Source organism: Erpetoichthys calabaricus, chromosome 4 (assembly GCF_900747795.2).
Source record: "Erpetoichthys calabaricus chromosome 4, fErpCal1.3, whole genome shotgun sequence".
NCBI lineage: Eukaryota > Metazoa > Chordata > Cladistia > Polypteriformes > Polypteridae > Erpetoichthys > Erpetoichthys calabaricus.
This window is the reverse complement of record NC_041397.2, coordinates 55,996,952-56,020,968: the sequence shown is the minus strand read 5'-3', so window position 1 is coordinate 56,020,968 and position 24,017 is coordinate 55,996,952. Positions and strand designations below refer to the sequence as shown.

Sequence of the window (24,017 nt, the reverse complement as noted above, 5' to 3'; positions counted from 1 at the left end):
TTCTATATAGTGAAAGAATATAAGCAATTGCAAGTGTGCCTTTTTCCATGATTATTGTCATGTTGTCTACAGAACAGGGACATCAATTCAAATCTGGGCATCAACATTTAGTAATGACACTTTCCGATGACTTTCAAAGGTGAGTCCACGCCCCTGAGTCCAAGTACCGCCTACCCCTTGTCCTGGTAGAAGAAAACGAAACGGGGTAGTTGGTGAACTATCATGCACAGCTGGTCAACTTTGAAAATGGCTAAATCTCACAATGGTTTTCTTTTTTCTTTTTTACTACAGTATCTTTAAACAACATGGATATGGTGTTTTGAAATATGTGTGTTATCTCAAGAAATGACTCAGTACTCAGTAACATTTTTATCTTTATAATAGATGTATTCAGTAAATTTTAAGGGTTTTCATTATAATGGGACTATGGTACCCGTCACCTCCATTATAAAGTGCAAGAACAGACTAGTTATTTATTTATTTTTTTAAATGTATAAATATGCTTAAATTTAGGATGCATTTTCATTTATCAAGCTAATATATGCAATGATTGTGAAGAAATAACTTTGACTTCAGAAATACCAAATGTATCCTTTAACCCTGCTCCTGAAGTTGCCTACAAAAAAGCTTCATAAGATGAGTGAAAAACCATTGATAGACAATACTCATTATAGGGTGACACTTTTGGTTTTTTAGTGGGATAAAATAAAGCGTTGAAAATTAATAACAAATAAAAGTATTATAATTAAATGAACAATTAAAACAAAGGATATAAATAAGTACAAAATCAGATACTTATTTCTAAAATACATATTTCAAATTTCTAAGGAAAAGCTTGTAGTTTGAGATGACAACATGGTGGTGTTGTTTGCTAAGGCTACCAGGAGCGTTTTCAACCCTGAGAAAAAATGAACACGGTATCAGACAGTAAAGAGAAAATGCAGCAGTATATCCCAAATGAAAATATTGATGTAATCAATTTCCATTGTGGCCAAGATGTAACCAGTGTGATATTATATATTGTAGTTTAACGGTAACATACAAAATCTGCCAAGTTCCTAACGTAAAAGCACAAAGCAAGGTACAAAATGCAGGGTAGTCCTGAGCAGTCTTGGGTACCTTAATTAACCGTTTAAGACCCCAAGAGCCTCAAAATCAACTTTGGTGGTCCCCTGAAATATATAAATAAAATAAATGGTGTTATAAATTAGTGGCCATTACTCATTAGCAAAAAAGTATTGTATTATCTGCCAGCTAACTCTCTGTAGAATGATGTGGTAATCTGCCTACCAGGCATTTATACTTTAAAGGGGAAAAAGCCCTAATAGGGTAAGTTCAACTTTTGCAGAATAAAAAGTTAAAGCATTTACCTGTTTAAATTGTTGAAGTGCAGGGTGCGCTTTAGCAATCATTTTTAGCTTTGGCAGGTTCATACAGTGGGACACTGGTGACAGTTCGGGCACAACTCCAAGTCAGGCCTGCACGTACCCCATCAGAAAGGCAAGCTTCTTTTTAGCCCTGCCGTTAGCAAAGAGAAAGGTGCGGAGCATTTAGTTAGTGCATGCATTAATGTGAGAAGAGGATCCCAGAATAAAGTCCCAAGAGAAAGTAACTTACTTTCATAATGTGTATTGGCTCGTCCGAGGGGAAAGTGTCAGGATGCATTGAAGTTTGTGCTCGCACGTGAGGATGCTAGCTCTATTTAATATATGCCTTGCAAGGATTGAGGGGAGCACTTGTTTCAGTTGCGATTGGTATAAGGGAGCAGCATGTCACAGGATTAGCTGAAGGTTATTTCTTGCCTCTAGGGCTTGTCTTTTGTACTCGGTGGTGTGGTGGTATAGTTCATTTTTTAATATACTAAACAATGGCTTCTGCTTTAATTGTATATACTGTATTTTCTTCTAGTATAGAAGTATAGATATCTTCTGGTTGAAGTATTGTTTTGGTGGAGGTATTTATATAGATTTAAGGTTTGTGGTGCACTTTTTGTTTTTCTTGGATATACACTTTGTTTTTTTAGATATTTTTTTGTAAATTCTTTGGTCTTCATTGTGTATAGTTTCTTTCTGCATTGTTTTTGAATGAGACATTATTTTTGTGTTTTTGTGCACCTGTAAATAAAACCCACTTTTTTCTTTTGGAATTTACCACCTATTTGTGTCTGTGTCTCCATGTCTGACTTCTCTTAAGTCTGATCCCTGTCGGTCCCACACTACAAGGCGCCCACTATGTAGTCTGGTGCCAACCTTGCCACTACACAGGGTGTCACATTTTGGTGGCAGTGGTAGGATCGATCAGGTGTTGCGAGAGTGCAGACAGTATTTTTGTTTTTGGAGTACTGATGAAGATAGTTTTGGCAGTATGACTCCTAAGAAGGTGCAGGAGGTCGTTGTTTGTTCACAAAGATTGGACTCGGGAGCAGCCCAGGCAGTTGAGGGCCCCAACATCACTGGAGATGTCCGTGTGGTAGAGTCACTTTTACGACAGTTCATCGCCATTGAAGAGGACAGGGATCAACGGATGAAGCAGCGCATTAGGAGCTTGCAGCACCATTTCACTTAGTTGCAAGAACAGGTGAACTTGGTCCAACTGTCCAGTTCCTCAACTCCAGACGAACCTACAGAAAGATGTAGAGGCTCGCCTGCAAGAACATGGGAATACCCTTGCTTGGTGTCATTTAAGGAGCCAGAGAATAGAGAACATTACCTGTTGACTTTTGAGCGGATGGCTACAGTGTGTAACTGGCCAAGATCAGACTGGGCAAACAGGAAGCCAGAGTGGCATTTCTGGCCATGCCAGTGGACAATATGACTCATTAAAAGCTGCCATCATTTCAAAATATTAAATTAGCATAGAAACTTACTGAGTAAGATTCCATTCTGTCAAATGGAAAGTAGGTCAGTCCCCAAAAGAACTTTTTACACTTCTAAATGAGTTGTGCACAAAATGGTTACAGTCACATAAGCATTCGGTAGAAAAAAAAAATTGACTTTATTGTGTCGGAGCAGCTTTTACAGGTTTTTGATACCAAACTTTGGACCTGGTTTGAGGAGCATTGTCCAAAGACCTTCAAGGAAGTGGCTGAACTTGCAGAGTTCTTCATGTGTGCCCATTGTCTGAGGATCCTGAGAAAAGAGGAAAAAAGTCAATTTGAGGCCCAGACAAACAGTCAAGCCCACAGGTATGTCTTGGGTTGATGTGGGTCGTGGTTCTACCAGTATAGTTAGCCCACCTAGTCAGGAAACCAGGAAGGTTGGGTTTGTCATGGCTGTGGACTGAAAGGCCACATGATTAGATCTTGTCCGAACAGATGCAAAGAAACAAAACTTTGTTTTATCCCTTGCCCTCTACCTGAGAAGAATTCCCCTTTTGGAGTCAGAGCAGAGCATTGCATTGAGGTGTGTCCATCATGACAAGGTCACCTATACTCTAGTTAAAGTGAAACTGGAGATACAAAGTTGCCAATGGGTTTCATAGACAATATTCCTTACCCAGTACTGCTCGGGTTGGATGTGCCAGAAATTGAAGACTTCCTACAAGGTACTCTGCAGGAGGAGACTCTGGTGGTCACAAGGGCCCAAGCAGCACAGCAAAGTGCCCAGGTGGGTTGGGACTTGCTGCCGTTTGGGTAAGCAGAGAGTAAAGGCACAGTCTGTAAAGGCTGTAGTCAGCGAAGGCGAGGGAAGCTCTGGGGCGTTACTCAGAAATGGGGCGAACTCATACTGCCTTTGAGTATCTCAGGTAAAAATTGTGACGCACTTAGTGGGATTACCCCATTCTTCACACATACTTTGACAAAGCCTCAAAGGTTGTACAATCTAAAACTGGAGAGCAATTTGTCCTCGGGGATAACATTCTCTACCACTAGGACGAATACAGGCAGAGGCTGATGTTGTCTTCTAGTGTGTGAGGAATAAATGCTGTACCTAAGCCATAGCATCCCATGGTCAGGTCACTTAGGGCAGGTGAAGACTTCAGTCCAGTTGTTTTGTCATTTCTATTGGCCGAGATGGACTAAGGATGTGGGCAACTACATTAAAACTTGTGCAGAATGTCAGAAGGTAGAACTGTGAAGAGAGGGGATAAGGTTCTATTCTTACCATTACCAGTGATAGAAGAGCCTTTCACCCATATGGCAGTTGACCTAGTGGGTTCTCTAGAACATAGCCGTGCTGGAAATGGGTATATTTTAGTAGTGTGCGACTACACAACTAGGTTCCCAGGGGCCTTTCCCTTGAAAAAGACCAATGCCAGCAGTATAGTCACAACACTCATGCAGCTATTTTCCAGAGTAGGAATCCCTAGGGAGATGCTTACAGATCGGGTAAATTTAACAACCAAATAAAGCAGGTGAATAGCTTACTAGGCATCAGGGGGTTGAGGACCTCACCCTATCACCCGCAGACAGAAGGCCTGGTAGAGTGAAATAATACCACCCTGAAACAAATACTGCAGAAGTTTGTGAATGAAACCAGGTCAAATTTGAACCAATGGCTGCCATATCTATTGTTTGCTTACCAGGAGGTTCCACAAGCATCCACCAGGTTTTTCCCATTCAAGCTTTTGTATGGTACTAATGTGTGAGGACCTCTTGCAGTCCTAAAAGAATCCCTAGAGGGCGAAAAAGACAGAACTGAGTTACAGAATGTGCTACATTTTTTCCTTAAGTTACAGGAAAGATTTGCTAACCTGTTTCACCTGGTAAAAGAAAATATGGAGAGTGCACAAGCCAAACAGAAGTTATAGTATGGCAAGGCAGTCAAAGACCAAGAACTCACTTTCGGACAAAAGGTACTGTTATTATTGTCACACATCAGAAAGCAGTTTGCTAGCCAAGTGGCATGAGCCATACACGGTGACTGCATAAAAAGGGCCTGTCACATATGAAATTGAGATGCCTGATTATCCCAGTAAGCCAAAACAGACTTTTCACATTAATGTGTGAATGGCATGAAAATGCTAATCCTTCCTATCAGTTTTTGATTCATAGTGTCCTGGTAGAGGTAGAAGAGCATCTGGCAGAAACAAAGAGAAAAGAAGTATTGGATATAATTGTTTGGTTCCCCCTGCCCAGTAAGACCAATTTTATTCAACATGACATACGCCTTACCTCCCCAAGTCCTGTGCGAACAGCATACCGCAGAATCCCTGCATGATTGCAGGAGGTTTTCCGTAAGGAGCTGAACCAGATGAAACAACTAGGGATCATCAAACCATCTGTGAGTGACTGGTATAGCCCTGTAGTCCTCGTACCTAAGAAGAATGGACAGATGTGCTTCTGTGTGGATTGCATTAAGCTTAATGCCATATCATCTGTTGATACTTAAACCACATGCCTAGGGTGGATGAGCTGGTGGAACAGCTGGGTACTGCAAAATATTTAACAACTATTGTTCTGTGCAAGGGTTATTGACAGGTTCCACTTACTGAGGAAGAAAAACTGCTCACCGCTTTTAGAACACCAGAGAAACTGTATCAGTTTACAGTGATGCTGTTTTGTCTGCATGGAGCAGCAGCCAACTTCCAGCGCCTCATGGACAAAGTGCTGCAAGGGGCAGAGAACTATGCTAGAGCGTACATAGACAGTGTGGTAGTGTACAACAAAACTTGTGTTTGATCGTCTCACATCTGCTAGAATGGTGAAAAACCCAGGGAAAACTGATTGCCAAAGCAGAAGTGCAGTGTATCAAATGGGGCGGTCTCATCCGGTCCCAATTGGACAAAATGGCTGCAATCAAGGATCAGAGGATTTTCTCAGACCAAAAGGCAGGTCAGGTTGTTCCTTGGTTTTCAGACTCTGCAGTGCCCCTCTCTGACTTGCTGAAAGGCAAAGCACCCCGGAACATCAAATGGACAGAAAATTGTGACAAAACTTTTAATACAGTGGAAGAGATCTTCTGTAAAGGCGTGATGTTACACTGTCCTGATTTTAACCAACCTTTTATTTTACAGGTAGATTTCTCAGGAGATGGTTTAGGAGCAGCTTTGATACAAGGGGAAGAGTGAAGGACAATTTTGCTTAATAGCAGAAAACTGTTTGACAGAGAAGTATGCAACTTTAGAAAAGGATGGGCTTGTGATCAAATGGACAATAGACAGTTTGAAGTATTAGCTTTTGTCAAATGAGTTTGTAGTGGAGAGCGACTACGAAGGTACTCCAATGCTTGGGTGGCTCACTGGTATTTGGCACTCAAGCCTTATCGATTTCAGGTCTGCCATGAGTCGGGGGAAAAAGAACCTAGTAGCAGATTATTTATCCCATCCTAACGGACAAGAGTCTTAAGGGAGAGGGTTTGTGGTAATCTGCCTACCAGGCATTTACACTTTAAAGTGGGGAAAAGTCCTAAAAATAGGGTAAAGTCAACTTTTGCGGAATTAAAAGTTAAAGTGCTTACCCGTTTATATTGTTGATGTGTGGAGTGTGCTTTTGTGATCATTTTTAACTTTGGCTTCAGCAGGATCACTCAGGGGGACGCTGGCGACAGGGCGGGCGTGCCTCCAGGTCAGGCCTGCCGAAGGGTGCTGCATGTACCCCATCATAAAGACGAGCGTCTCTTTTTAGTACATGCATTATTAGTGTGAGAAGGGGATCCCAGAATAAAGTCCTAAGAGAAAGTAACTTACTTTCATAATGTGTATTGGCTAGTCTGAGGGGAGCGCCCTAGGATGTGCTCAAGTTCGCACTCGTGCTCGCTCGCGAGGCCATTAGTCCTATTTAATACATGCCTTGCAAGGACTGAGGAGAGCACCTATGCAGAATGCACCTACGTCCGTTGCGATTGGTTTAAGGGAGTAGCATGTCACAGGATTGGCTGAAAATTTGTTCCCTGTATATAAGAGACACTTCTGCCTCTAGGGGTTGTCTTTAGTACTCGGTGTTGTGGTGGGTATAGTTCATTCTTTAGTATACCAAAGGGCGGCTTGTGCTTTTCTTGTATATATTTTCTTGTTGTATAGAAGCATAGATATTTTCCTGGTTGAAGTATTGTTTTGGTGGGGGTATTTACTGTATATGGATATTGGGTTTATGATGCACTTTTTGTTTTTCTTGTATTTACTTTTTTTTGGAATTTTTTTTTTTGTGAATTCTTTGGTATTCACTTTGGTATTCATTGTGTGTAGTTTCTTCCTGCTTGTTTTGTTCTTTAGGAATACTACAATTTTGTGTATATACATTTTTGTCATGTATTTTTTTATTACTGAGACTGACAGCTTCACTGTAAAAATAATTCACTGTTTTTGATTGGGACATTATATATAGGTGCACAAAAATACAAAAATAAAATCCATTTTTGTTTTGAAAATTACCACCTATTTGTGTCTGTGTCTCCATGTCTGACTTCTCTCAAGTCTGATCCCGGTCGATCTCACACTACAAGACGCACTACTGCCAGCCTTGCCACTACACGGGTATCACAAATGGGTAGTAAGGAAGGCGTCTGCAAGTTCATGACAGACTCAATGAGTCTAGATGCTTGAGTAGTAGCAGCTCCTCCATAAGCAAGCAGAACACACATACCTTGGTGTGCCTTAAGAGGGTTTGAGAAACTTTCAGAGGAAAAAAAATATAAATAGGAATAAACCCAGCTGCCTTGCTGGTGTCCAGAATGCTGAAGAGTGTGTCCCCTCAGAGAAAGTGGTATGTATTGACACGTTAAGAGTTTACATTGCAGGAGAACACTGCTTTACCCTTAAAATGACTTGCTTCTGCCTAGTGCACCCTTAACTAACTAGAGCTACAGTGTTGGTCTGGAACACAGTTACCTTAATCCACATAATGAATTAGCCAATTTCAAGTTTCATACGTGTTCCAAAATGTGGCAGTTCTGCTTAAATCTGGTCAGTAGCTGAATTGAACTGAACTCCTTTATTGTCATCCACAAAGCCATAATCTTCCCATAAAATTACAAAAATAGCACAATTAAACAATAAAAATTTACAATATAAAAACAGAAGTAAAATGTACATATACATATAGTGCAAAATGCTCTATGGAGCTTAATGGACTGATTGAGTGCTTTTATAGTTCTTGGGATGAAACTGTCTCTGAGCTCGAGGTCTGTTTATGAAAGGCTCTGTAGCATTTGCCAGATGGGAGAAGTTCAAATAGACTGTGGCATGGATGACGGGAATCTGTGCAGGTGCTTGTGGTTTTCTTGAGGCAGTGCGTGCTGTAGATGACCTCCAGGGCAGGAAGCTGCACCTCGACAACCCTCTGCACTCTCGACACAACCCGCTATAGAGCTTTCTGGTCAGCTGAGATAACACACAAACTATGGGTTAAAATACTCTCTGTGGTGCAGTTGGTAGTTGGTCAGTAGCACCCGTCGAGGAAGGCCAACTTTTTTCGACATTCTTAAGATAAACAGCCATTGATGTGTCTTTTTCAGCAGTATTAGCTGTCCATGAAAGGTCCCTAGTGATATATAAGCCCAGGAGCTTAAAGCTTAATACACTCTCCACCCTGTCTTCATTGCTGAAAATTGGAGTGTGATCCGCATCACGTGATCCCCTGAAATCAATGATGATTGTTGAGAGAGAGGTTGTTCACTGAGCACCATCTCACCAGATTTTTCACCTCTGCTCTGCAGGCTGATTTGTCAATAATGGAATTTAGCCCAATCACTGTTGTGTCATCTGCAAATTTAATGATGGTATTGGTGGTATATTCAGGTACACAATAGTAAGTGAAGAGGTAGTAAAGGATGGGGCACTGTACACTGTGCCCGTGATCAGGGTTATGAACAGTGTTTTTATATTGGTATTTGTCTTCCAGCTTGTACTCAACTTTGAGTTAGTGTGTCGCATACTGTTTGAAGTTTCAACATGACCCAAGAAAAAGAGAGGGCAGTACCATTTAATCCTATGGCACAAACTTGGTATTATAGGTCACTGTTTCCCTGCTGCACCCAACAGCTTTAAAAGGGAAAAAAAACAGACTGGCAAAAGTGCTGATGTTTTATTAAAACACATTACATACCATTGATACAAACAAATATAAGAGTTGTATCAATTACTAGATAACAACTAGCAGTCTAAAAAAATGTATATCTACTTTAGGGTTGTTGTGCTGAAGCAACCATTTATATCATGAGTGGGGTACAGAGAGGAACATCTCTGCTTGTCACATTTACCCAAGGGATACAGAGTTCACACATGTCTTTCAAGCAGGGACTTGCTAATACAATATTATTGCTATACTCCAAGGGTCAGCAACCTCTTCTTACTAAGTGTCAGTTTACAAGCATTTAGTCAACTGGTGTGAAAGAGGACAATAGCAGATAATGATACTTAAATGACACTTAAAACGTGTTCATATTAACTGTTAATGTGAATGGTAAACTGGACTTGCAGTTTCAGTATGATCCCTGTCTTCATCTTTCAGTACTTACTTGTGCTGTGTCTGGCTTGTAGGATGTTAATTTCAGTTGTACACACACTTGTGAATGATCTTTTGTGAATCGACTGTGAGATGGATATAACATGTGTCAAGTAAAGCTAATGCGCTTAGGCCTGCACTGTGTGACTTTATATAGTGTTTTGAGATATCCTATAATTTCAGTCAAAAACGTAAATTATAGTAACCTTCACTCCTCTAGCTCCAAATAGTTCATCCCTTCTCTTCTGAAAATGTGCAGATCACATCGAATCACTCAACAAACTACTCCAAAACCTTCTTGCCACTGAGCCATCCCACAAGGCAGTGGAGAGTGAAATCCTTGTAAACACTGTCCATCTCCTCCAGTAGCAATCAAAAGTGTTCGTGGGTTAATGATTGACCAACAAGAGAGTTTAACAATTGTTGCAACTGTTTCTGTAACAAATGTCGAATCAGATATTTTGGTACAAAGATTTTCCTGGTGAATAATGCAATGAAACTTCATAGCTGGGTGACCAATCTGATTTTTAATTAAGCTTGTAAACCCCCTCTGCATTGTTACCATAGCAGGGGTGACTGTTGCAATGGTGAATATTTTGTTCATGTGTATACCACTTCTCTCATAGTTGGGTAAAAGTTCTTGCCACATCGTCTCCTTTAGTAGAGCTATACATAGGCCTAAGATAGATAAATTCCTATCTTGTAGCAGTTCCATTGCAGTATCTTGCAAAAACATCTAGATGTGAGATGTCATGGATAACCACACTTTTATTAATAGCCACAATGAAAACAAGTACATCTTTCAGTGCAACTGATAGTGGGAAATTGACTTTTTGCCATTTTAGAAATCCACTGTTTCTGTGGTTCCTGCTGAAACGAACAAATCTTTAATTTTGGACAATAATTGTTTTTTTATTTTGCAATTCTTCAGATAAGTCATTTCATTGCTTAAGATTGTTTCAAGATCTCTGTCTGTAAACTGTATTTGTAGATAAATTCTAAGTGTTTACAGCTACCTTCTTTAGCCTGATTCTTAGCATTGCATAGGGTTTTAAACAAACATTTGCTTTTCATGTGCTCCTACTGCTCTGCTGATAAATTCTTCTCTGTCTGCGATTGTCTCATGCTTTGTTTCGACACCATACACTCAATGTTCAGCACACATCATTTTCACACCACAGAATATATGCTGGTTAATCATCTTTTGCAACACAACCAAACTCATTCGTAGACCACCAGAGTTGAAAAGAATTACTGCTACACGTGCCTGCCATTTGGCACTGCATTAACAAAAGGCTGCCTCTGTTAGATGCTTTCGGCACTGTTATGGTTGCTGTTATGTATATGTAGACATTTCACTGTTGATCTTCCATTTGCCACTGAAAAACGGCATTGCGTGTGTGAGATTGCCGTACTATACTTTATCCATCCATCCATCCATCCAGATTTATTGCACCACAGTCCACATAGAGTCATGACGTCTTTACAGTGACACTTTAAACGGTTTTGTTTTATTGCATGTGCATCTTTCAACTGGTCACTGTATCATTCTTCTGGGGATGAAGGGGACTTGAAGGGATGTTTTCCAAAGTTACTCTGTTGCTCGGCATAAAACCGTTTTGAGTACCTAACCGTAAAAAGCAAAACAACTCTTCCCAATCAGATGTGGTTTTGACAAATGATACAGGTTTTTGAACTGCTGTATGCTGTACCTACCAGAAAGCAGTTTAGTGAAGTTACTGTACCTAGGCTATATGAAGATCTTAAGCAAAGCATCGGCGCAACTCTCAGGCCAATGGAAAGAATAGCCCTAACTTGGGACTGCTATACAACCAGGGCAGCAGATTACTACGTGACAATCAAACATTAAACACGTATTAGCCCCTATTGTGGATATGTTGCAGACAAGTGCCCTGGAAGCTAGTCACACCCGGAGCAATCTTACTGCCTATATATTGAGCTGCTGAGATGACTTACTGTTGTCCCAAAAACCTTCCTAGCATTTCCAGTATGCTGTTCAATTGCAAGACAGCATCAATCACAGCTTTGGTGTGACGAAATCCAATAAACATTGCTTCTGTTTAAGCATGTGGCTAGCTGTACTGCTATGATGGAATAAGTTTGCAATATGCCCTACCAGGCAAAGCAAGCAGGCAATTGTTGGAATTTTCAGAGCAGCCTGCCAATACAAAAGCGAGCATGTGCACAAAGCAGCCAACTTGAAATAGCTCCATAATAGCAGTGTTGTCAGTCATGACGGCTGGTTCTTTTTCTTTTATGTTACATTCATTCAGTGCCACTGTCAACAAGCACAAGCATCAGCTCTAGATCCTTATTTTAAAATGCTTTCTTTTTGTCTGAGGACTGTGAGGACATATTTTCGAGGCTGACTAACATGACTGCTGCAAAAAAGCAGCTAAACCTCTACAACAACATTTATTTATAGAGCACATTTTCATACAAATAATGTAGCTCAAAGTGCTTTACATGATGAAGAAAGAGAAAAAAGACAAAATAAATAAGAATTAAAATTAGGGAACTTTAATTAACATAGAATAAAAGTAAGGTCAGATGGCCAGGGAGGACAGAAAAACAAAAAAAAACTCCAGACAGCTGGAGAAAAAAATTAAATCTGCAGGGGTTTCCAGGCCACCCAACCCCCCATAGGCATTCTACCTAACATAAATGACCTCAATCAGTCCTCATTGTATTCAGGGTTCTCATGGAAGAATTTGATGATGATGGTCATGTGGACTTCTGGCCTTTAATCCATCAGTGTAGGGACATCACAGTGCTTTGATTAGGTGGTGGTGGCGTAGATCACCACCACAGAAAACCGGAAAAAGAACAGAAGAGAAAGTAGGTTTTAGTATGGATTTTGGAGCCACCATGAATAATAATGATAGATAATTGAATATACAGAGCTTCAGGTTTTAACTAAGATGAAGCTACGAGAAAGCCATGTTAAAGTAATTTGTTTTCAGCAGTGTTTTAAAGTGCTCCACTGTATTAGCCTGGCGAACTCCTATTGGCAAGCTATGCCAGATTTTAGGTGCATAACAGCAGAAGGCCTTCTCATCATGTCTTTTAAAGTTTAGCTCTTGGAATTCTAAGTAGACACTCACTTATGTGAATTTCCCCTTGGGATTAATAAAGTATCTATCTATCTATTTGAAGATCTAAGGTTACGATTTGGAGTGTAAGGTGTAAAACATTCCGAAATCCAAGATGGAGCAAGATTATTTAAGGCTTTGTAAACCATAAGCAGTATTTTAAAGTCAATTCTAAGTGACACAGGTAACCAATGTATTGATATCAAAACTGGAGAAATGTGCTTGGATTTTCTTTTCGTAGTTAAGATTCTAGCAGCTGCATTCTGCACTAGTTGCAATCGATTTATGTCTTTTTTTGGGTAGTCCTGAGAGGAGTGCGTTACAGTAATCTAGTTGACTGAATTGTGAATTTCCCCTTGGGGATTAATAAAGTATCTACCTACCTACGTACCTACCTACCTACCTGCCTACCTACAAAAGCGTGAACAAATTTCTCAGCATCTTGCAAAGTTATAAGAGGTCTAACTTTTGCTGTATTAAGTGAAAAAATGCTGTCCTAGTAATCTGATGTGTGATTTAAAATTCAGGTCAGAGTCAACAGTTACCCCTAAATTCTTTTTACCTCCATCTTGACTTTTAATCCTAATGCATCAAGTTTATTTCTAATAACCTCATTATATTCATTATTGCCAATCACTAAAATTTCTGTTTTCTCTTTATTTAGTTTAAGAAAATTACTACTCATCCATTCAGAAACACAAGTAAGACATTGTATCAGTGAATCAAGAGAGTCGGGGTCATCAGGTGCTATTGATAAATACAGTTGTGTGTCATCAGCATAGCTGTGGTAGCTCACGTTATGCCTCGAGATAATCTGACCTAACAGAAGCATGTAAATCGAAAACAGCAGCCGACCCAGGATAGAGCCTTGTGGAACACCATATAGAATATCGTGTCTTTGAAATATAATTACCACAACTAACAAAGAATTTTCTACCTGCCAGGTAAGATTCAAACCAATTTAAGACACTGCTAGAGAGGCCCACCCATAGACTCTAAGGCGATTTCTAAGAATATTGTGATCAATGGTATGAAATGTGGCACTCAGATCTAAGAGGATGAGAACAGATAAACGGCCTCTGTCTGTATTTACCCGCAAGTCATTTACTACATTAATGAGTGTAGTTTCTATACTGTTATTTGTTTTGAAACCCCGGCTGAAACTTATCAAGAATAGCATGTTTATTTTGGTGATCATTAAGCTGCATAATGACTGCCTTCTCTAGAATATTACTTAAGAAAGGCAGGTTAGAAATGGGTCTAAAAGTTTAAAAAGCAGAGGAGTCAAGATTATTTTTCTTGAGCAGGGGTTTAACTACAGCAGTTTTAAGACAATCTGGGAAGACCTCCTGCATCTAATGACGAGTTTACTACGTCAAGGATACTATTAATTAGCATGCTCAATACTTCTTTGAAAAAACCTGTTGGTATTGGGTCAAGGACGCAGATGGAGTGTCTCAGTTGAGAAATTTTTATATAAATCAGGTAAATCTATCTTGGTGAAAGAATTTAATTTGTTTATAATGGAGTACTGTGGTTTAAGATGATCAGTATTGGGAAGATGTACTATATTATCTCTAATATCATTAATTTTTTTGATTAAAAAATATAGCAAAATCCTCAAAAGTTTCACTGGAAGTATTTTTGGAGGCATTCCATTGAGTGACCTAGGTTTAGCAGATGATCAATTGTAGAGAATAAGACTCTGGGATTACTAGCATTGTTGTTTATAATTCTAGAGAAATAACACCGCCTCTCAAGATGGACTATGTTGTTGTATTCTGTTATTTTAAGCTTCAATATCTCATAGTGGATAATTAGTTTAGTTTTTCTCCATTCACGCTCCGCTCTCCAGCATGTTCTCTTTAGATCAGACACTGTTTGGGTCTTCCATGGTATAAGTGCTAGAAGATTTTTTAACTATCTTTTCAGGTGTGACTATGTCAGCAGCAGCTCTCGCCTTAGTATTAAAAGTTTCCACCTTACTATTTACATTATTCTCACTATTGTAGTAAGCACTACAAATGGACTGGTTGCTTAGAATGTTTGTAAATTTTGAAGCTGCTGATGAATCAAAGAAGCGTTTTTTAACAATATGCTTCTCGTGAATATTTTCTATCATTATTTCTATATTAAATAGTAAGAGAAGATATGTATATATGTCTTCTCGCTGTATGTATGTTTAATTTAGACCAATTCAAGATTATTTTAAATGTCTTAATAGGGGAATAAATTTAACAGTTTAGTTGAAGGGTGTCTGCATGGATATTCATAACACATGAACAGGTTATTGAATAACATTTATTATTTAAGAAGCAATGTTGGACTATTTTATAATAATGTTATTGGCAAGATGATATATGTTTTATAAAGTAGATGGCATTGTGTTGTATTTCAACAAGGATCCCCCAACATAGTATGTGTGTACTCTGATGTGGCAAAACATATGTTAGTTAAATTATGGTGAATTTTGAGTGAGTACAGTGCCTTGTAAAAAGTTTTTTTTTTTTTTTTTTTTCCCCTTTTCTAAGAGCAGTGATATTTTGTTTCACTTCTTCATGTTAACTGTTGATCACTAATCAAGTATTCCTTCATGAATGTTATTCCATGCTTTTGCATATGTTATCAAGTCACTATGTAGACACCATTCAAATGAAGTGTTACTGAAATGTGTCAGTTTATTTTAATGTTCTCTATGCATTAAGTCATTTCTTAAAGAAGCCACCACTTCAGATATACCTGTCCATTCTAATTCAGTCAAGATAAAATCAATATTGAATCAGGGCATTGCGAATTGCAATCATGTTGATTTGGACATCATTGCTGATCCCCAGCCCTACTGCTTTTGTTCACGGCTGTGGGCAAGAGTCAGCAATGTCTGAAGTGTGAGTAAATTGTTCAGTTTGAATGCTTTTTGACAGACCTACAAATGCTTTATCAGTATTAAACTGATTAAATTTTATCATCAGTGAAATGTAAATAATAAAAATTAATTTGATAGAAAGGAAACCAGGTACTCTTGAATTTACATTTAAAAGGCAAGGCTGTAGGGTCTAGAAATAATTATTAATGAAAATTACATTTATTGACATTATTTTATTGCATTTTCTTATTGGTTAATTCATTTATTTGAATGATTCTTTAAACTGGCCACCTAAGACATTAAATGTTGCTAGTATAATCAATGTTTTCAATGAATTATTTATTGAATGTGAAAAATCACTGTTTTATTGTTTTTTTCTCTTTTAGATTTGGTAAATTCACCTGCTTCTACTTCCCTGTTTAATGAATTTGCTGCTTTGAACATATCCCAGAGGAGAAAGGTATGTAACAAAATTTTAAAGTATTACTTAAACATCAGTGTAAACATTGCATTAAAAGTATTCAGATATTTTCTAGTTTAAAGTTTGGTTTAGCATATTTATATGCATATTTGTAAAGCATAATCATAATAATTAAGCTTTAATTACAGGCACCAAACCCAGCAGCCAATGAATTTGTCCCTAAGGGGGCCACTACACCAAGGATGAGTAATGTGTCTCAGTCCAGTATGTCTGCCTTTTCATCAGCCTTGTTTTCCCATCCATCTATGGGTAGTACATCAGCGGCTGGTTTAGCACCTGGTAAGCTTTTAATTGTTATTATTCTGTTTTAAAAAGGTTGCGATTTAAAATTCCTAAAATGCCTATAAGCCTCACAACAGCTGTAGATGTACTGTATTTTAGTTGGTATTCTCATTAAACTAGATACTGTATTACTATATAATGTGCAGAGGAAAAAAATCAATGTAATTGTTTCAGTAAAGAGCATTTAGTTGATTGAGTCAAAATTCTTTGTTTAAGAAGATTCTTTGGTTGTCTTGGAGTTACGTACTATGGAAAACAAGGAGTATGTTCTAGAGGAAAACCAGTGCACACTTCTTCATCCTTGCAATTGTGACTCCAGCACAGGCAAATATTGAATACCTTGACATAAGAGATTTGACAGAGCACTGATATTGGATCCACTGTTGGTGTTGGTGCACCTTGATGTCTACTCATTCCAATGCTAGAAGGCACAATCTAACTAAAATAACAAGCATTAGAGCACAAAGAGGAGAAGACAAAAAGACTTGATAACAGCCTGTCTGAAAGATTGGTGCAATTGTTAAACGCAATATGAATAACCTAACCAACATCTGAAATGAGTGAACAACTGTTCATCAGGGGAGACCTCTGGGCTCTCCCATCATAAGTGGACAGATGTCCCAGAGTAGCTTAGTTTAATCTTACAGTTCTAATCAGACCTGCTTCCTGTGACCATTGTGCATGCCCTGAAGCCAACAAAGTAATCATGAGATGGAGTTACAAAGTCTCATTTCCTAGTTCTAGCCAATGATCCTAGTCACCAAGTTCCCAATTCACTCTAATGGTATTAATGAACTGTGTTTTATTACCTTACAGTACCTAATTATGCTTGATACAAATGAAAAAAACTTATTTTTATTCTCCACAGAAATCTTAACTTTTTCAGCTTTTTGCATATTAAAAATCAATTCCATATTTAAGAAATAAGCCTTAAGAAAGTAGGACGTACAACTTGTCATGTAAAATGTGACGAGTAAAAGTCAAATCTATATAAAAGGCAATGTACATACTGTGTTTAATTCAGTACTCAAGCTATTGAGATTTGATTATTATATATCTTATAACCTTATGAGCTGCAGTTGGTTAGGATAAAGATTTTGTAGAATAAGTACTTATGGCTTGTATATTTTATGTATTACTACATAATGTGGTGGAATCATTAAACCTGGTGATATAAAACAACTATTTACAAAAGGCATTTGCTGTACATTTCCAGTTTCTCTTTTGGGGCCAAGATCTCCATGTACTCAGTATTAAAAAAAATGTTCCTTTCAACAGTATTGAGAAAAATTATCTAAAAGTCATTAGCTGTTTTAGTAGGTTATTTTTTGAATAGAAAATTTTTTTCATTTCATGATTTTGCAGAATTGTTCACATTGTTTTGAAACAGAAAGGAAATGTAGTCACAGCAAAAGGATGGTTATGTGGTTATTGCCAGGTGTAATTACAAGTATGTGTGCCTCTTCTTGGCATCTTCTTGTGCCTTTAAATAAAGAAATCTTTTGTTCCTGTGGTACAAACATTTCAGTGAATAATAATCTTTTCTTATGAAGCAAATTGCTGTTGCTTCACAAATTGTGGGTACTACTTCCATATTATCACTTCTTAATGATATACATTTGTGCTATAAGCACCCTTTAAGGATATTCTATACGATATTTGAACATGCTGAAAACGGCAAAAAAGTCGCTTGTAAAGACTAGCATATTTAAAAGAATGTCTAAGCTATGCCAACGTAAAGCATCTGACTCCATTGTTTTGAGTTTTTTTTTTATTATGCCAGCCTCTTTAGGCCCAAGCCATAATTCAGAAAATGTTCATTTAATGATTTTGCATATAACACTGCAGGAGCACATGGGCAACAATGACTACTTTGGTCAGTCTGTTATAAGGGCTACCCAGGTTTTAACAGAAACTATGTTTTCTTTTGCAAGTACTTCCTACCACTTAGTAGCATATAATATGAAATAACCATAAATAGCAGTTTCTTTTTGTCAAGCAGAATATAATTTTTGTTAATTTTTCAGACTTTATTTTTAGACATGTGTTCTCTCTCAACAAAATAACTTCTGAGATAAAAATAAGAATCGCTTCTCTTCAAAGAGTGATTGTTCAGCTGATTTATTAAAAGAAAAATATGGATTATTTCTAAACTTGTAGTTTCATTTTGATTATTTTCATTGTGAATACAAACTGGCTGTCTTCTAGCAACTAAAACTGCTAGCCCTAATGATAAAGGCTGCAGTAAGTTAGATAAGATGACATCTTGCTAGCAAGTCACAGATTTATGTCATAATCTTGACCTTTTAAGCAAGGCTTGCAGCTATTTGCCATCCTTGTATATTTTGGTGGATGAGTCTATGCTGTTGGAAGAGGAGTTGGATGATAGGTTTTGCTTTGGTAATGCTGACAGTTAATTAAAGCAATTAACAAGACACCCAGCAAGAAACACCAAATGAATGTATTTTGAGTTAGGGATCTCTTTTTCACTTTCCACCTGGATGGTAGAAATATGAAGAAATCTGTACAATTTATGAGTGAGGATCACAAATCAGAAAGTCCACATTAAACACTTTATCTGTTGTGGTTTGGCATGGTGATTAACAAATAACTCAAACATACTTGTTGCAATTAACATAATAATACAATTTATTAAACGAATAATGGAAGATGGTTGTATGCATATATATATATATATATATATTTTTTTTTTTTATAATATAAAAATTACTAGCTGTACCCCATGGCTTCGCCCACATAGTAATAAAACAGAACAAACTTTAATAATCAATAGACATTGGCACTATATCTGATCGTGTCTAACTCTGATGGGAAAGCATTCCCTACTTGGGGAGAAAAGCACTTAGTCATGATATTTCTGGCAATCAGCAGCTACCCTCCAAAATACATGGAGCTCGGTTCTCTCTCTTAAAAACATCAAACGTTACCCCTTAACAATGTGTAGATAATAATGTCTGTTAAACAAACAGGTATTGCTAGCTAAGCAGAGGCAAGGTGCACTCCAACATGTGGCAAGACATAGACTAACTTGAACAGAGGCTGGCGAGTGAATGAGGAAGACCCCATCCCCCTGCTCTCGGCCCACAGCCACTCTGTTGGATTTGCATAAATACATTGGTACCGCAAGCGTACTATTTAAAGGCACATAACTTGTATTTAAACCAAGAGATAGACTTCACATCTTTTTTGCTCCTATAGAAAAAGTCACATGACTTATAATTTTGATCTTTCAATTCACATGGTTAAGAATATTCTTAAGGTAGTTATGAAGCTTCTATTATCTGCACCAAGAAGGTAGCTATGATTTAGTCACAGCTCATAATGAGTTGCTGTTCTGCACTTTCTTTCTGAATTTAGGAAGAAATTTGTAAAAGCTAAAACTTACCTTTCACAGTTACTCTATTAAATAATAAACAGTAAATTAGCTAGCTTTGTTGTTACTACTAAGTAACAATTAATAGTTTGTTGTAACAAAGTTGGTGTACTCTAGTGTAAGTGATGCTTTGTTCTTTTCCTGAACAGCTTCCACCAGAAACATGGAAGAATCTTGATCGTGCTTTCTTTCTTTGTTTCATGAGTTTGTCTTGTTCTTTGCCTTGATCATACAGTACTTTCTGGTTGCAGTTGATACCACAGTTTCTCTGTGAGGTTCAAAGACACATGTCAAGTCCCTTTGTTGCTACCAAAATCATGTCTTCAGGGCAATGCTCATCAGTCAGTTACTGTTTTCAGTGGTTTCTGTCTCTTCTCCTTTCTAGAATTTCTGTTGCTTGGAATGCAGACATCAGTAGAAATGTTGAGCTGCGTTATACCCTCAAGAGAAATTGTGACTTGGAAGTTGTTTTATGCATAAATTATTTTTTCTAACTAATAATAATAATATATTTTATTTATACAAGGCAACTTTCTAAGAACTGAAGGACACCGAACAAACAATAAATAAAATAAAAAAAAAAAACACATTATAAACAACTTAAAACATCAGAAAATACAGAAAATATAAAAATTTAACTAGAGCTGAGACAATGCCTAAGGTAACTTTGTGGTGCTGACATCTCATAGAAATTAGAATCAGGATTTGACACCAAAGAGAACAGAGTGGGCTATTTTACTAAAAAGGATTTAGCTCTCAACTGAGGGAAACCCATGACAAATGTTGAGATGATCCTATAATTGAGGCCTTTAAAGTCATCTTGAACCAGCTAAAAGGAAGTGGACGTCTTTTACTCAGAAACAACACAACGGGTTGCATATAAGCTTTAGGCTAGGCCTTGAAAAGTTAACACATTAATTTTTGTGATTAATTAATGTTTAAAGAGTTAAAAAATATTGTAGCATCCAGGGCTTGCCACAAGACTCCATTGAAGACTACTTTGATAATATACACTAAGGCATGGCCTTTTAAGATAGATAGATAGATAGATAGATAGATAGATAGATAGATAGATAGATAGATAGATAGATAGATAGATAGATAGATAGATAGATACATACATACATACATACATACATACATACATACTTACTTTATTAATCCCAGGGGGAAATTCACATACTCCAGCAGCAAAAAATATTAAATTAAAGAGTAATAAAAAATGCAGGTAAAAAACAGACAATAACTTGAATAATGTTCAACGTTTACCCCCTCTGGTGGAATTGAAGAGTCGCATAGTTTGGGGGAGGAATGATCTTCTCAGTCTGTCAGTGGAGCAGGACAGTGACAGCAGTCTGTCGCTGAAACTGCTCCTCTGTCTGGAGATGACACTGTTTAATGGATGTAGTGGATTCTCCATAATTGATAGGAGCCTGCTGAGTGCCCGTTGCTCTGCTACGGATGTCAAACGGTCCAGCTCTATGCCAACAATAGAGCCTGCCTTCCTCACCAGTTTGTCCAGGCGTGAGGCATCCTTCTTCTTAATGCTGCCTCCCCAGCACACCACTGCGTAGAAGAGGGCACTCGCCACAACCATCTGCAGATGTTGAAGGATGCCAGTCTTCTAAGGAAGTACAGGCGGCTCTGTCCTTTCTTGCACAGAGAATCAGTATTGGCAGTCCAGTCCAATTTATCGTCCAGCTGCACTCCCAGGTATTTATAGGTCTGCACCCTCTGCACACAGTCACCTCTGATGATCACGGGGTCCATGAGGGGCCTGGGTCTCCTAAAATCCACCACCAGTTCCTTGGTTTTGCTGGTGTTCAGTTGTAGGTGGTTTAAGTCGCACCATTTAACAAAGTCCTTGATGAGGTTTCTATACTCCTCCTCCTGCCCACTCCTGATGCAGCCCACGATAGCAGTGTCGTCAGCAAACTTTTGCACGTGGCAGGACTCCGAGTTATATTGGAAGTCCGATGTATATAGGCTGAACAGGACCGGAGAAAGTACAGTCCCCTGCGGCGCTCCAGTGTTGCTGACCACAATGTCAGATCTGCAATTCCCGAGACGCACATGCTGAGGTCTGTTTGTAAGATAGTCCACGATCCATGCCACCAGGTATGAATCTACTCCCATCTCTGTCAGCTTGTCCCTAAGGAGCAGAGGTTGGATGGTGTTGAAGTCGCTAGAGAAGTCTAGAAACATAATTCTTACAGCGCCACTGCCTCTGTCCAAGTGGGAGAGGGATCGATGTAGCATATAGATGATGGCATCTTCCACTCCTACCTTCTCCTGGTATGCGAACTGCAGAGGGTCGAGGGCATGGTATACCTGTGGCCTCAGGTGGTGAAGCAGCAGCTGCTCCATGGTCTTCATCACATGTGACGACAGAGCGACAGGCCGGAAGTCATTCAGCTCACCAGGACGTGATACCTTTGGGACTGGGGTGATGCAAGATGTTTTCCAAAGCCTCGGGACTTTCCCCTGTTCCAGGCTCAGGTTGAAGATGCGCTGTAGAGGACCCCCCAGCTCTGATGCACAGACCTTCAGCAGTCGTGGCGATACTCCATCTGGACCTGCTGCTTTGCTGGCACGAAGTTTCCTCGGCTCTCTGCTCACTTGCGCTGCTGTAATTGTGGGTGGAGATGTCTCTCCTATGTTGGTATCAGCAGAAGGATGTGTAGAGAGTGCAGTACTCCGAGGTGAGAGTGGGTTAGGGTGGTCAAACCTGTTAAAGAAGATGTTCATTTGGTTTGCTCTCTTCACGTCTCTCTCGATGGTGGTACCCCGCTTCGAGCTGCAGCCAGTGATGATCTTCATCCCATCCCACACTTCCTTCGTGCTGTTGTTCTGCAACTTCTGCTCCAGCTTTCTCCTGTACTGCTCCTTCGCCGCCCTGAGCTGGACTCGGAGTTCCTTCTGCACGTGCTTGAGCTCATGCTGATCACCGTCTTTAAAGGCCCTTTTCTTCTGGTTCAAAAGGCCCTTGATGTCACTTGTAATCCATGGCTTGTTGTTAGCATAGCAGCGTACAGTTCTTACTGGAACTACAGTGTCCATACAGAAGTTGATGTAGTCAGTAGTGCAGTCAACAACCTCCTCAATGTTCTCACTATGTGATCCCTGCAGGATATCCCAGTCTGTAGTTCCAAAACATTGTCTCAGAGCATTCTCAGCCTCCGGGGTCCACTTCTTGAATGATCGTATGGTTACAGGTAGGACTCTCACTTTTGGTTTGTAGTGAGGCTGAAGCAGAATCAGGTTATGATCTCCTTTCCCAAGCGCAGGCAGCGGGGTGGCACTGTATGCGTCTTTAATGTTTGCATACAGTAAATCAATAGTCTTATTTCCCCGGGTGTTGCAGTCCACATACTGGGAGAATGCAGGTAATGTTTTGTCCAGCGTCACATGGTTAAAGTCTCCAGCGATTAGCACAAGTGCCTCGGGGTGCTGCATTTGTAACTTAGCAACAGCAGAATGGATGATGTCACTCGCTATCTCCACGTCCGCCCGAGGAGGAATATACACGATGACAACAATGACGTGTCCAAACTCTCTGGGCAAGTAATAGGGACGCAGACTTACGGCCAACAGTTCGATGTCCCTGCAGCAAGTGGAGATTTTGACTTTAACATGTCCAGAGTTACACCACCGTGTATTAACATAGAGAGCGAGTCCTCCTCCTTTGTGCTTCCCACAGGTACTTGCGTCTCTGTCCGCTCTAACTGTGCTAAACCCGGGTAGCTCCACATTAGCATCTGGGATGGTGTTAGTTAGCCACGTTTCGCAGAAACACAACAAACTGCATTCTCTGTAGGTTCTGACATTTTTCCCCAGCGCAGCCAGTTCGTCGATCTTATTTGAGATTGAGTTCACATTCCCCAGAATAACAGAAGGCACCGAAGGCTTAAAACGCCACTTTCTCGCAAGCCGCTTCATTTTTAGCTTAGTGCCGGCTCTGCTGCCACGATACCGCCTTCTTACCTCGTCAGGTAAATAGGGAACCACACCGGCACTGGCGTTTGTTCTCAGCGCTCGAAGTTGAGTACTTGAATAGGCGAGTCTCGGCGTGTAAAAATCCATGCCCACGTTGTAAAAGTAAGTGTGTCCAGGGAACAAATCCACATAAAATAAAGTGGTAGGAGTGATCAATAAATAAAAATAGAAAAATAAAAGTAGAAAAATACACATACACATATAGTCCTACACAGAGCTGCTGAAAAGGCTGCCACTCTCGGCGCCGCCGGATGTTGTACTGCTGAAGTGGCAGTGTTGTATGGCCTAGCAATGCTTTAATTCTCTAAGCAAACGTGGGCAGTTTTTAATTGAGTTTGGGTTGGATTTCATATAGTTCAACCTCAATGAAGAAAAGCAAAGTGCACAAGGCAGGAAGATAATATGTAAAGAAAACATTGTGTAGGCATATGCTGATTTATGGCAGTGTTAAGTTGTTGCATTTCTACAATTATGAATGAGATTGTTAAACCCCAAATTTTTTTTAG

General features: G+C 39.2%; 1 protein-coding gene across 2 annotated transcripts in view; it reads left to right on the top strand.

Annotated features, from left to right (window-relative positions):
- The window catches only part of pan3 (poly(A) specific ribonuclease subunit PAN3), a 206,829-nt gene that overhangs the window by 55,187 nt on the left and 127,625 nt on the right, over positions 1-24,017 (top strand). For both annotated transcript variants that reach the window (XM_028799486.2, XM_028799485.2), the window contains exons 4-5: positions 15,745-15,818; positions 15,968-16,118. In XM_028799486.2, coding sequence (XP_028655319.2) covers positions 15,745-15,818; positions 15,968-16,118 — 225 coding nt within the window. The remainder of the gene's footprint in view (positions 1-15,744; positions 15,819-15,967; positions 16,119-24,017) is intronic.